We start from the raw sequence: 13,650 nt of genomic DNA, 5'->3' as shown, positions 1-13,650 counted from the left end.
CCAGGCTCCTCTGTCCATGGCATTTTCCAGCAAGAATACTGCAGTGGGTTGCCATTTCCTTCTCCAGGGGATCTTCCTGACTCGGATCAAACCCAGGTCTCCTGCATTACAGGCAGACTCTACCTTCTCAGCCACCAGGGAAGCTGGCTGTTGAATCAATGAATAAATAAGTGAAAGGAAATACTGTATGTACTGATAATTTGAAAATTAGTTTCCTAGGAGAAGTCTACCCCAACCATTGTTTCTCTGACCAGTGTGTGTGATCAGTTTGAATTTTCAGACCTAATCTCAGTGGTAGGAATCCTAGTGTTTACTCAAGGTCAATCGTATAGATAAACTTTCACTGCTTTTAGATAGTCCAGGGCTTGCAGAGGGGAGGAAAGTAGTTTGTAATGAAGTCGTAAAAGGGGGAGCTGATCTGTACAGATGAAAATTTCAGATTACACAGGGTAATAAAATGGAAGAGGGGGCATTGGGATAGGGAATTGGGTTGAAAATTTTTTACAGTTCAGCTGCTGTTTATGTCTGAGGTTTTGGGGCAAGAAAGTTGGTAAATAAGAAGCTTAGGGAAAAGGTGGGAGAGAGTCATAACCAGAAAGATCAGTATTATTTGGAGGAGAGGTTGGCTTTATAGACTTGTGCCCAAAAAGCCACAAATCATATTTCCATTGTCTTTGTTTATAATAAGCTTTGTTTAACATCTTAATTAATTAATTAATCCTCAGTGGTTCTTTTGGTTTACCTCTTGTGCGTTTGTACCAGCTTGGTGTCACTGGCCATAGTTCGTGGCCCTCGGAATTATGGTTCTGTGAGCATAGACGCATCATACTCTGTACAGGCCAGAAGTTCTGTTGAAACTCCTGGTTTGTCCCAGGAGCACCGTGCCCATAAAAACTAATCCAGGCATGTTGAGAACTCTAAAGTATTATTAAGTACTATTTATATTGCATTCAAGTAAATTTTTAGCAAAAGAAATAAATTCAGATTGACTAGCCTTTACCTTTCCTTGTTCTACTTCTTTAAATGAGAAAATCTATTGTTTTATGTAAATGCATCAACTTTTTTACATACTGTGAATAAATTGTTTGGTTTGTGAATACATTTAAGAAAAACAATAATCAAAATAGTTAATTTATAAATTGTGGCAGTAGGCTTTATTTCAGGTGTTTTTTAAATAGTGTTATCATTTTAAGGTTTTATAAAGTTTGATTAAAGAATAATATTTAGGTGTAGTAAATAATTTTTAGGGACTATGTCTAGTTATATTAAGTTCAAGTGAAGCATTTTAATCTAACATCGTGTTTCTTCTCAGTCTGCAAGACTTGTATTGTCCAGCACTTTGAAGATAGCAATGATTGTCCAAGGTGTGGCAACCAGGTTCATGAGACAAACCCATTAGAAATGCTGAGGTATGTCAATATATTTTTAGTTCCTCTAACTTAAATAATTATATAAGCTCGTAATAATTTTTATTATGCATCATAATATTTGTTGGCGCCTTGACTCAGTTAATGTAGGCTTTGATTTTCATTTTAAAGCATTTTATTTCAATTTATTTTATTAAGAAGAAATGAAAAATAAGGCTGTGCATATTAAATATTTAAGAAATATATTTCCAAATTAAAAATTACAATTTTATCTCAGGATCTCAGGGTTACTTTAGTTGTAGTTATTTTCAGTATTTTATTATTCTACACAGTATAGAATAGTATAGTATTCTACACAATATTTGTTGAGCTACATGGTAGTGGGAAGAGGGCAGACCTAATAGGGATACTAATCTTGGAACTCTTAATTTTTAAAAATTTATCGTATATTCTAAAAGTGTACAAACATTTATGTAAAACTGAAAAGAATTTTTAAAATGACTACCCTTTTCTTAATGGTATAATCATTATACCAAATAAATAGTAATAACATAAAGAAATGTTGTCATATATTTTTAAAGTTAGAAGTGCTGTATAAGATCCTAATCTGTTTGTACATGAGCGAGTGAGTGAGTGAAAGTCACTCAGTCCTGTCTGACTCTTTGTGACCCCATGGACTACACAGCCCATGGAATTCTCCAGGCCAGAATACTGGAGTGGGTAGCCACTCCGTTCTCCAGAGAATCTTTCCAACCCAGGGATCGAACCCAGATCTCCCGAGTTGCAGGCTGATCCTTTACCCGCTGAGCCACAAGGGAAGTCCAGGAATACTGAAATGGGTAGAATCCAAGCAGTCTATCCTAAAGGAGATCAGTCCTGAATGTTCATTGAAAGGACTGATGTTGAAGCTGAAACTCCAATACTTTTGCCACCTGATGCGAAGAGCTGACTCATTTGAAAAGACCCTGATGCTGGGAAAGATTGAAGGCAGGAGGAGAAGGGCGACAGAGGATGAGATGGTTGGATGGCGTCACGGACTCAATGGACATGAGTTTGAGTAAACTCCAAAAGTAAACACCGGAGTTGAGTAAACTCTGGTGATGGACAGAGAGGCCTGGTGTGCTGCAGTCCATGGGGTTGCAAAGAGTCAGATATGACTGAGTGATTGAACTGAACTGAAATGAGCCTATCCGTTCTCCAGCGGATCTTCCTGACCCAGGAATCGAACTGGGGTCTCCTGCATTGCAGGCAGGTTCTTTACCAACTGAGCTATCAGGGAAGCCTCTGTTTGTACATAGTAAGAAGAAATCATGTTAGAGAATTGGCGAATGGGTATGTAGAAATTGAAGAAAAGTAAATAGTTACTATACTCTAGGGAAAGAAAAAAGTTGAACAAGGGGATATCTTTAATCAGGGTACACTGTGAATATTTATATAATCATAATCCTGTAAACATTCATTGTTAAACACAAAAATGGCAGTAACACCACCAGGAAGAGGAGAGTTAGGAGAATGTATGTTGGGAGGACAGGGGCATGGCGGGATGATATCAGGAGAGCTAAAACCTTATCTGCCACAGAAGGAGGTGAGAAAAATCTAGACAGCAAAAAAGGAATGGCTTTGTTTTTTCTCTATCTATCTGTAATATATATAGAAATATGAAAGTAAATACTAATAGAAACAGCTTGGATTTGAAAGTGGTTGTACCTGGGGTTGTAGGAATAAGGAATAGGAAGGGTGGGGCAAGAAAATGTGATATTTTAATATAACATTTAAGGTTAGGGGGAGGTTTGATTTGTAAATTATGTGTTAATATATGTATTACACTGATAAAACAAATATTAAGAAGAGAAATAATACTTCTTTTAAATACTGCACCTTTTAAATAGACTGGGAAAACTTTGTGAATGAGTTAGTATGTGTGTCCTGAAGAATAAGGTAACATTGGTTTGGCTGGAGAGTAGGACTGGGAAAAGAGTATTTGAGCCAGGATGAAGAGCATGAGGGAGAAAACCAGGTTGGAAAAGGTAAGGCACCCTTAGGGGTGACTGACTAAGCCAGTTGGCCGGAGAAGAGTGACGAGAGAGCAGCACCAGATACAGGTTGTAGGTTGGACTCAAGCTATAAGAGCACTTTAAGCCAGGTGTTGGGAAGAAATTAGTTCTTGAGCAGGCAAGTAATGATCAGATTGGTGCTTAAGGAAAATTCATCATGAACATGTCAAGGTCTGGCAGAATGTCACTGTGCTGTCCTCTAAGTAGGGTGGCAATTGAACAGAAGGATGGGAAGTGTGGAAAGACTGGGTGGGAGAAATACTGAGAAGGGGCCATCTGGGGCTTGATGAGTAAACCTGTAAAGAAGAGAGACAGGTAGGTTAAGAAAACGCTTGCGTTTTGAGCCTGTTTGGGAGTGATATGATATCATTTCTGCATTTAACTTTAAAAAAGAAAGACAGGTTTTCAGAGGTATTCTGTTGAAGGAGAAGACCAAGTCTTGACATAGATGAACAAAAGGAGGGGCTCGAGATATTCGGCATCTGTTGGAAACATGGAACTTGAGCTTCACAGAGAGAGGTGGGGGGTGTGGGGGTGTGTGTGTGTGATCTGCCTGTATGTTAGTTTTGAAGTCACAAAAGTGGATGAGATCCTCAGGAAAGGAAGTATGTAGAAAAGGTCAGAGAGTACAGAGAGCAGAGCAAAGAAGAATACTCAGAGGCAGAAGTAGCTGAAAAAAGAAGAATATCTAGGGAACAAAGAAAGTCAATAGGAAAAAAGAAAAATCGAGAAAGGAAGTTTTCAAAGAGGCATCGCTAGGCAGCATTGACAAACTGCTACAGAGCATGAGGAGAAAAATGACTTTAAAAGTAGTTAAAAAGTTTAAAATTTTAACTATAAAATTTCTTTTAAAATCTATTCAGTGATGGAAGTTATGGATGATTTGGGAAGGTCTGTCAAGTAAAAGAAACAAAAAATACAGGACAGAAATAATGTTGGTTATGCTTTCAGAGTTTTCCAGTTGGAAGAAGAGGTTAAGAATCTGCTAACAGCTTGAGAAGACGATTGGTTAAGCCAGGATTTGGGGGTTTTCTAGATGTGAGAAAAGTGTCCATGTTTATTGTCAGAGAAGAGTACTGCAGTCGAGCAGGAGGAAGGAGACGGGAGGCGAGGATGCTGGAGGAGCAGGACGGCAAGATGAGGAAATGCAAGTCATGGAAAGAGGAGTTATGCTCAGATCCAGGAGGGAGAGGAAATAAAAACAGCATCAAGATAGTGCTGGGGTTTTTTTTGGCCATGCTGATGTTTGGTATGCGGGATCTTCCTTCCCCAACCAAGGATTGAACGTGCACCCCCTGCAGTGGAAGGATGGAGTCTTGACCACTGGACCACAAGGGAAGTCCCCAATATTATGTTTTTTATCTAGGAGAAAATGGTCTCAATTTCACAGAATGAAGATTTTCTTTCATAGGAATGGAGATTTTCTTTCTCTACCAGAGTTGTCATAGAGATATTGAAAGTGTCTGGATCAGCTATGGTGTATAATAGACCATACCTAAATTTCATGCTGAAAACGAGACAAAGCATTTTTGATACCTCACAGTTCTGTGTGGTTCACAGATCCAGGTGGGCCTGCTAGTCTTGGCTGGGCCCACTTAGGTGACTGCAGTCAGAGGCTGGTGGGTCACTGCTCTGCGGATCCTGGCTGGGCTCTGTCCCGTTGGCTGGGCTGCCCAGGAACTAGTCTGAGACGGCCTTACCAGGGCAGCTTGGCTCTCCAGGATATGGTGTCTCATCCTCCAGACTTGTTCTTATGGTGGCAGGGTTCCAAGAAAGTACACCAAAGCACGTGATGTGCCTCATAAGGCATAAGGCTTGGGCTCAGAGCTCAGCATGTCACTTGTGCCACATTCTTTGGCCTGAGCATGTTTCAAGGCTAGCCCATATTCTCAGGGTGGAGGAAAAAACTCCCTCCCTTAATCACAGTCCTGTTCAGAGTGGGTAGATTATAGAGAGAACTGGAGACAGGACCATTTGTATAATCTGTCTGCCACTGGGACAGGCTGGAAATAAATGTGTTCCACCTACAGAGTAGTTGGGTGTGGTGCTTGTGCTAAAACCATATGTTCTATATTTTGTAATATATGTGAGATGCAAATCTTAAACAATTTACGTACTGGATTTTAATGTCTTTATTGTTAGTATATTCTCTTTTTTCCTCTTTGGAAGGTTGGATAACACACTAGAGGAAATTATATTTAAGTTGGTTCCTGGACTACGAGAACGTAAGTCACTCTTTGAATTCTTGCAGGTTGTTTGTGTTTTGTAAGATCACCATTTCTGTTAAAGATTTTGTGATTGTTTCTATTATTTTTATACTGTTTTTCTTTTAAATTAGAAGAACTTGAGCGTGAATCTGAATTTTGGAAGAAAAATAAGCCTCAAGAAAATGGACAAGGTGACTTGTTTACTTCTATCTGTTGGAATTTCTTAGCTTTTTGTAGCTGTGGTGAGCTAATCTCTCTCTCCAAGCTCAAATTTCTTCTGTACAATATTATGTACCTCTTTATATTATGAACTTTTCTCTGATTATGAACTTTTAGTATAGAATCATGAGATTTTGTGTAAATGCATGTAAAATCTGGATCAGTCCAATTGAAGGTAATTGGAAATAGAGGAAACTGGGAAGAGGAAAAGGAGATAAAACAGAAAAGTGACCACTGTTTATAGCAGTATTAGCTAAAGAGCTACAGGAAATTGAAGAAATGGCCATAGCCTGCAACTGAATGGTGAGGGGTTTATGGTTGTATTTATTTTATTTTGTATATTTAATAGGAGAAGGGACTTGAATGTAGCTGAAAGCCAGATCAGAGGATCTTGCTATGTTCTGATAATCTAGAATTAACTTTTCATAGGTAGACTTCCAATAATACAAATTTATATATTCTGAGATTTGTAAAATATTTCTAGGTACTTGTGGGAACTTTCCCCATCACCTATGTTAAGTGTTCAAATTTGCCTTTTAGGTCCCAGGAGATTCAGCAGTGAGTAATTTTTAATAATTAAGGAAAGTGGCAGACATTACTGGTAGAGAAGAGGCTTTTAGTACGTATATAATTCACAGGAAAGAAAATACAACATATCTGAAATTATAAGGAGGAAGTGTCCTTTGGTCACTTAACATGAGATTTGTTTCAGGATGGCCTGAATACCACTGAAATTGTTCAAGGCTGTATGTGTTTTTATAGGCTCATTCTTCTATAGAGCTCAGTCTTCCACCCCTAGTTTTCCCATAAGATTCATAGGATTGTCAATTACATACATATCATTGAAGTGGCTTTCTCTTTTCATATGAAAAATGGGGATCAGAGTTTTTTTATTTTTAGTTCAGCTTAACTGTGCAGGACTGGCTTCCTATAGCAGGGGAAGTTTGAGAATGATTTTGAATGATTGGAGTAAGGTAGCAAGGGATTATTTTTAATCTATAATTAAAACACTGAAATGGGCAAAGAAGCAAAGCCTGGCAAAAAATAACTTAATTAAAGGCTTATTTTACCCAGGTATAAACTGCAATTTATACAGTAGTGCCATAGTAAAAAATATAGGTAAAATTGACTGAATGTTCCAGTTTTTAACTACATTTTCAAGACAACAGGAGCCAGGGCTTGTCCTCAGAAGCTGTGTGGTCAGGTTAGTCCATGACTGTGTCTTACAGATTGACTAGTGAAGGACTGCAGCCCGAGTTGTGTTTCTCTCCTTTTCCCCCATATTTCTGTCTTTTTAAAATAGTTTTATCATATTTGGTCTTTAGTTTGGGTGAAAGGTTTGGACCTTTTCTTGGAGCTGGAGCTTGGTTCACAGAAGGCCAAATTACCTTTCTAGGTAATTTCCATATAAAAAGGCAGAAGAGAACTCCCACCTCCCCTGGACCACACATCTGTAATGCTTTTTACTACAGTCATTACAGAGGAGCTAACTCATCTTTTTTTTTAATCTAACTGGTCTGTTTTTTTTTCCTGGGCTTTTCTATACTGTAATGCTTGACTGGCTCATTCTTTCAAGTTTATATATTCAGCTTATATTTTATCTGGAAATCTCCCCTGAATCTTTGCTTCACCACAGAATTTGGGTTTATTTCCACCTCTGTTATATGTGCCCACTTGGCCTGTCTTACCTTTTACATCAGAGTCTTTATTAACTTCTCCGTCTGTACCTCCTTTTATACCCTGACACCATAAGAGTGAGGATGACCACACTCTAGTTTCAGTGTTGTTCCCTCAGGCTTAGTCTAACAGAGTTAAAGGCACTCAGTAAACAAATGAATCATTAAATATATGTGCATTATATGTAGCCTGCTGGCATTTCATAGGTTAAATACATTTGATTATAATATGAAATATTCTCAGATTTCTTTGATGGTGTTTTAATATGTTAGTTACATGCATGCTAAAAAAGCTAATTCATTTTACTTGTTATTTCACTAGCTGATTTTATATAAGAATATCTAATAATTTGAAATTTTGAACTTAAATATTTTAGTTTTACTAAATATTTGGTTTACTTGGTTTTAAACTTTGAATAAATGTAGAATTTGGAAGTAGTTTTTTTCTTTGATCAAAAACACTTTATTATGTATATACAAACTTGAAATTCTACTTACATATGTTGACTGAACTTTTTAAATGGTGTAGTTTAAAAGAACATTTTATACATTTCTTTAAACAACATATGTTCAAAATTATTAATTTATCAAATATATATTGTTGTGTTGTTTAGTCACTAAGTTGTGTCTGACTCTTTGTGACCCCCTGGAATATAGCCCGCCAGGCTCCTCTGTCCATGGAATTTACAGGCAGGAATACTGGAGTGGGTTGCTATTTTCTTCTCCAGGGTGGAAGTATTTTTATATTCTGTCAATTTCTAAGTGGTCTAATCACTAATGGCAGTCATTTTGTGACCAAATATAGTTAGTCCTAAATCTTTCATTTGGATGTCCCAGTGAGCCTAGAATTTGTAAGCTATGCTAATGAGCCACTTAATGGTTTTTTAAAAATATTTCCATTATTGAGTTGGTTGGAACATTTTAAAGGTACTAAAATTTTTGGTTATTCTTCATCAAGAACTGTTAAGAAAATGTTTTTTAAATTTGATTTTTGTTCTCACGGTTAGCGTATTGTTGCTTAACTATAAAATCAACCTTGAGTTATATCTAACTTGCGTTTGTTTAAATTATACAGATGATACTTCAAAAGTTGACAAGCCTAAAGTAGATGAAGAAGGTGATGAAAATCAAGATGATAAAGACTATCACAGAAGTGACCCACAAATTGCTATATGTCTAGATTGTTTACGAAATAATGGACAATCAGGGGACAATGTAGTAAAGGTGAGTGGACGACTACAGTTTTTTTAAATAATCTTTTATAACTTGTTGATAAACAGTGTCTCAGAATGTTTGCTTTCAAAGTTTTTATTAACGTAAACAAATAGAACATCACTTTCTGATACTCCCTTGCCTGCAAGTTGCCAAGCAGTTGCTTGCTTCAGGCTCCTTCCTGTTTTCTAACCCTCATGACTGAACCGTCCTGGGTCAATGCCACCACCTAGTGGCCAATGTGGAGAATCACACCTTTATTTCTCCTTCCATCTCCTTTTATACCTTTGTTGGGAGTTCACCTACATACACTGTTTTTCCCTTTTTAAGTGTGGTCACCAACTCAGACTCGGGTCATTTCATGACACACAGCATCTTCAACCCTTTTATTCATCCTCTTCTAGTTTTTTCTTTTGTTTCTCTATTTTTATTTGCAACTCAAAAAGCTATCCACGTCATGGCTAATACATTTTATGAACAATATAGTTGGTTTAGATGGATGTTATAAAGCACCTGTGAACTTTTCCTTAACTTCCTCTCTGATCTGTAAGCCAGTGAGCTGAATTCCTTAATGCTGATTAAGTTTTCCCAGCATCTTGCCAAAAGAAATACGCATTAGCATGGTGATTCAGTGAATATTATCGACTATATGGACATGAGCAAAGATGTAAATAGTAAGTTTTTTCGCTCAGGGATCTTTGGTTAGGTCTTACTCATACAAACAGTTATAATAAAATAAGATAATAGATTTAGTTAAGAGAGATTGGTTGGACAAGACATGTAAAAGAGTGCAGCAGCAGTTAGAGAGGTGGCCTCCGTCCCTGTTGGTCCTGCAAGGCCTCTCTGTTGGCGTCTCATGCTCTGCTGCAGCACCCTTTCCTGTTTGTCAGCCTTCTTTGCATAAGAATTTTTAATGATCTTACATTTCTCTCTGATTCTCAGTCATTTCTGTAATCCTTTTTGGGGGACGTTCTTCTTTTTTATTATCTTGTAGTGAAAATTGGGTCAGTCAGAAAGTGGAGTATCTCTTCATAAATAAATGAGAAGTCTACTTCTCTGCAGGATTTCTAGTATGAAAGTTCTAAATAATTGAATTTCAGATTCATCTGAAAAATTAACTACCCCCTGCCTTGATACTGTTTGGCATCTTTGACACCTCACCATTCCAATTGAGCTTTTACCTTTTCACTCTTTCCTTTATAGACTTTTCTTCATTCTTGTGCCTTCATTCTTAAAACAACTTTCACAGCTTATCTGACTTGTACTCTGCTTTCCTGATTCTCACCTTTTCTCTCTGGCCACTCCTATACTGTCTCTACTGACTTGACTTCTTCCTGTCTTCTGCTTGATATATGTGAGTATAGGCTAATATCTAGCCCCCAACTAAGTTATTCTTTCTCTGTAGTCATCCTAGGAGGTCACTTCTATTTTTTGTGACTTCCAACTATGCAAAGAAATTTTTAAATCCCCCTTTCCACACCTGTCATCACTCCCAAGTTGAAGTATTATATCTCTAACTACTTTTAGTATCCTAACTAGGAGTTTCACTAATACATAAAACTTCACCTATTTAAAGACAAATTCACTATACTGTATTTTCACCTAACTTTATTCCAAACATGCAGTTTCCCTTATCACTACCATCTTTTAACCAATCATAGAAATTCAAATTCTTAAGACATTTTTGACCTCCTCTCCCTTCAACCAGTCATAAGTTCTGCAAAATTTCCCTCAGTCTACTAAGGGCTGCTCACATTATATTTAGATTTTTTTAAAGTAGTCTGAAGTGTTTCCTGTATTCTTGATTTCTTTTATTATCCAGGGCTGAGGCTGCAGCCTGAGTGTGTACAAGCAGTTATAGCCACTATTAGGGTCAAGTAGTAAGTATTTTAGGTTCTGTGGGCTATACGGGCTTTGTTGCATATAACTACCCAACTGACTTATTTTAGCACTAAAGCAGCCATAGATGATAGTGAGCAAACTGCCCTGCCTGTGTTCCAGTTAAACGTCCCTTATGAGAATAGATGGACAGCTGAATTTGGCTTGAGGGCCATGGCCATAGTTCACCACCTTCTAGAATCAAGTCTTGACTCCTTGTGTTAGCATTCAAGGTCTTTCATTAAAACCCCTATGTTTGTAAGTTTATTTTCCATAATTCCTGGCAGTGAATCATCAAAATATGATTATTGTCATTTATCTGTGAGCACCAACATAAATTTTAGCACCCATGTATCTGACAAAGAATTTGCATCCAGAATATATAAAGGTTTATATTAAGAATATTTAAAACCCCTAAGACTTTGAACAATCCTTCCATTTGGCATGTTATTCCTTCTTCTCACCACTGTCCAAGATTTCTGTCAAGATTCAAGAGACTTCTATATTTTGTGATTTTTTTCCTCTCCCACCTTGGTGAATCCCTCCTGAAATTGACTTGTATTTATTCCTCAATTAGGGCTTACTTTGCTATTTATTAAATCAGTATTTGTGTTCTAAAGGTACCAGGTACTAATACTGTCTTTTATCTTTTTTGGTATGTGTCTTATCCTTGAGACTGGATTACATATTACATAAAGGCATAAAAATTATTCCTAGGTTCCTTCATAGCCTTCTCAACCATCTCATTCCTCTGTAGTAGGATGAGATTCTCAAATGTGGTAGAGTAGTTAATGTGTTGTTTATATGGTATACCTACTGCAGTTCAAACGTCGAAGTCAGGAGCAAAAACGCAGTGAAACTATTAGAATAAGGAGCTCCAAAAATTTGCTCCTGCATAAAATCAGTGAAAAAGCTGGCAGAAGTTTTCATAATCGACTTTTTCATAAATCTGATAGTTAACCAAAGGCTAAAACCCTTGCAGAAACCCATGGAGCAAGAAAAAATGCTGACTCTTGGTAAGAATAATTTTAACTTGCCTTAGTCCCATCCTCTACTCTCAGCTCTGAAACAGCCTTGTAAAAATCATAGCCCACTATCCTACTGCAGCTTCTCAAGCACCAAAAGGACAGAAGGGAGGTAGATCTCTTTCAAAGCCTAATTGCCAAATAATTATAATTTGTCTGCTGGATCCTACAATACTGTACTTAAAAGGTTGTCTATATTAGACCTGACTTGAAGCTTGCCTAGTGGATAAAACCTTCTCCATGGACTAGGGAGGAGCAGGAGGAGGGAACTAAATACAAATAAATGTTGTTGTAACTGCATGACTGCTTGAAGCATGAATAACATTTGGGGCAAAAAGTAGACTTAACCAGAAAGCTCAAAAGGAAAAACTAGAGAATGAGACGTCTACAGATATCGAAATACATAGCAGCTTTGAGAAGCTCAAAAATACTCATAGGAATCTAGAAGGACACATATATACACAGGATTGTGTAGATGCTGAGAAAAGACATTAATAGGCCCTAAACTCTCACCCTCGGCTGACATCGAGGTTCTGCACAAGCCAGAAGTGAAGACCAGGGTAGAGTTGTCAACAGCGTGGTTAAGTGTTAGAGGTGGGCTCCAAAACTCACAGACTTCTTCAGCAAAGACTGGGAAACTGACTGGTTCCAAGGAAATCTCTGTTCAGTTGTTAGCTGACCAATAGGTAGAAACTTCAGTGGCCACATACATGCTGTAAAGAATACAGACTTTGCAGAATTAATTTAAAAAAGTCATTAGATAATGAGAAACAAGGAAAAGCCACAAGAGGATTCCCTGAGGAGCAGGCAGGAATTTGATTTCCAGTGTTACCACAGTAAAATGTTCAGTTTTCAACAAAAAATTGTGAGATAAAATGGACACAAAGTATAGCCCATATATAGGAAAGGAGTAAATCTGATATAAGTATAACATTTCTATGGAGAGAATGCATAATTATATTTTTATTTCCAAAGTACTTACACATCAAATATTAAATAATCCAAGCTGAATTTTGTTAGCAATTGATGTCAGACCTTATTGGATTAAAAATTCCAAAAACAAGCTTTTGCCTAGTTTTAAAACCTTTACTCTTCTGAGATCGCTATACTTACTAGTAATTTTGAAAAGATTATGAGTGGTGACACCAGGTCATTTCTACAGGTTCTTTTATCATTAGACTTCCCTGCAGATGAAAATACACTTAAAGGGTCTTCTAGTACCCTCACATTATTCTCTGACTTAATTAGGACCTATGAAACATGCTGACAAGTCTGCATAAGCTGTTCAGAACTGTTTAGAAACCTTGATGAGGCTGAGATGATGTGAGCAGACAACAGGATGTCCATGTGTGTTGTCTGGCACTTTGGTTTTCACGCTATCTAGAACGTCAGTCTTCTCATTCAAGATGGGTCAAGTGCCTTTTAATTTAGATGTGACTTTAACTTCTGTTTTCTTCTTAATGGATACTTTACCATCTGAATTGATCAGGTGTTATTTGTAAATAGATTAGTTTCTGTTGGTCTTTGCTTAGAAATATATTTTGCTAGGAATATATTTTGACTGGATAGTTCCACTTTCTGACTTTGTGAAATAAGGAACGTTTCCAAATTGTTGACCTAATTTCCTAGCACAAATAGAAGTAACAATTTATATCTTTAAATGATTCAATTGCTGGGTTTTGTTTTTGTTTTAATATTGATAACTCAAGATTTGGGGATATAATTTTCTTTCACAAATTGGTTCATGTTTATCATGTCTACAGCCTCATTTGTGATGGTCATTCTAGATTGGTTCTTATATTTTATTGATGTTTAAGCTTAATGAGTGGATTAGTACTGCTAAGGAAATGAGAAAACCAAGGCATAGTAAAATATTTTCCTTAATAATCATTATTTCCTTTAGGGTTTAATGAAGAAATTCATTCGGTGTTCTACACGTGTAACTGTGGGAACTATTAAAAAATTTCTAAGTTTAAAACTAAAACTTCCAAGTTCTTATGAGGTAAGTTAAT

The 13,650-nt window shown here is 37.0% G+C and overlaps 1 protein-coding gene across 7 annotated transcripts in view; it reads left to right on the top strand.

The window, feature by feature from the left end:
* The window catches only part of PCGF5 (polycomb group ring finger 5), a 118,551-nt gene that overhangs the window by 84,344 nt on the left and 20,557 nt on the right, over nucleotides 1-13,650 (top strand). For 6 of the 7 annotated variants that reach the window (XM_043476020.1, XM_043476023.1, XM_043476021.1 and 3 more), the window contains 5 exons: nucleotides 1,313-1,409; nucleotides 5,591-5,646; nucleotides 5,760-5,819; nucleotides 8,599-8,747; nucleotides 13,542-13,640. In XM_043476020.1, the coding sequence (XP_043331955.1) occupies nucleotides 1,313-1,409; nucleotides 5,591-5,646; nucleotides 5,760-5,819; nucleotides 8,599-8,747; nucleotides 13,542-13,640 (461 nt within the window). The remainder of the gene's footprint in view (nucleotides 1-1,312; nucleotides 1,410-5,590; nucleotides 5,647-5,759; nucleotides 5,820-8,598; nucleotides 8,748-13,541; nucleotides 13,641-13,650) is intronic. The other variant, XM_043476025.1, reaches the window with a different exon arrangement.

This window comes from Cervus canadensis, chromosome 8, assembly GCF_019320065.1.
Source record: "Cervus canadensis isolate Bull #8, Minnesota chromosome 8, ASM1932006v1, whole genome shotgun sequence".
NCBI lineage: Eukaryota > Metazoa > Chordata > Mammalia > Artiodactyla > Cervidae > Cervus > Cervus canadensis.
The sequence above is the reverse complement of the archived record's forward strand: the minus strand, read 5'-3'. Positions and strand labels throughout refer to the sequence as shown.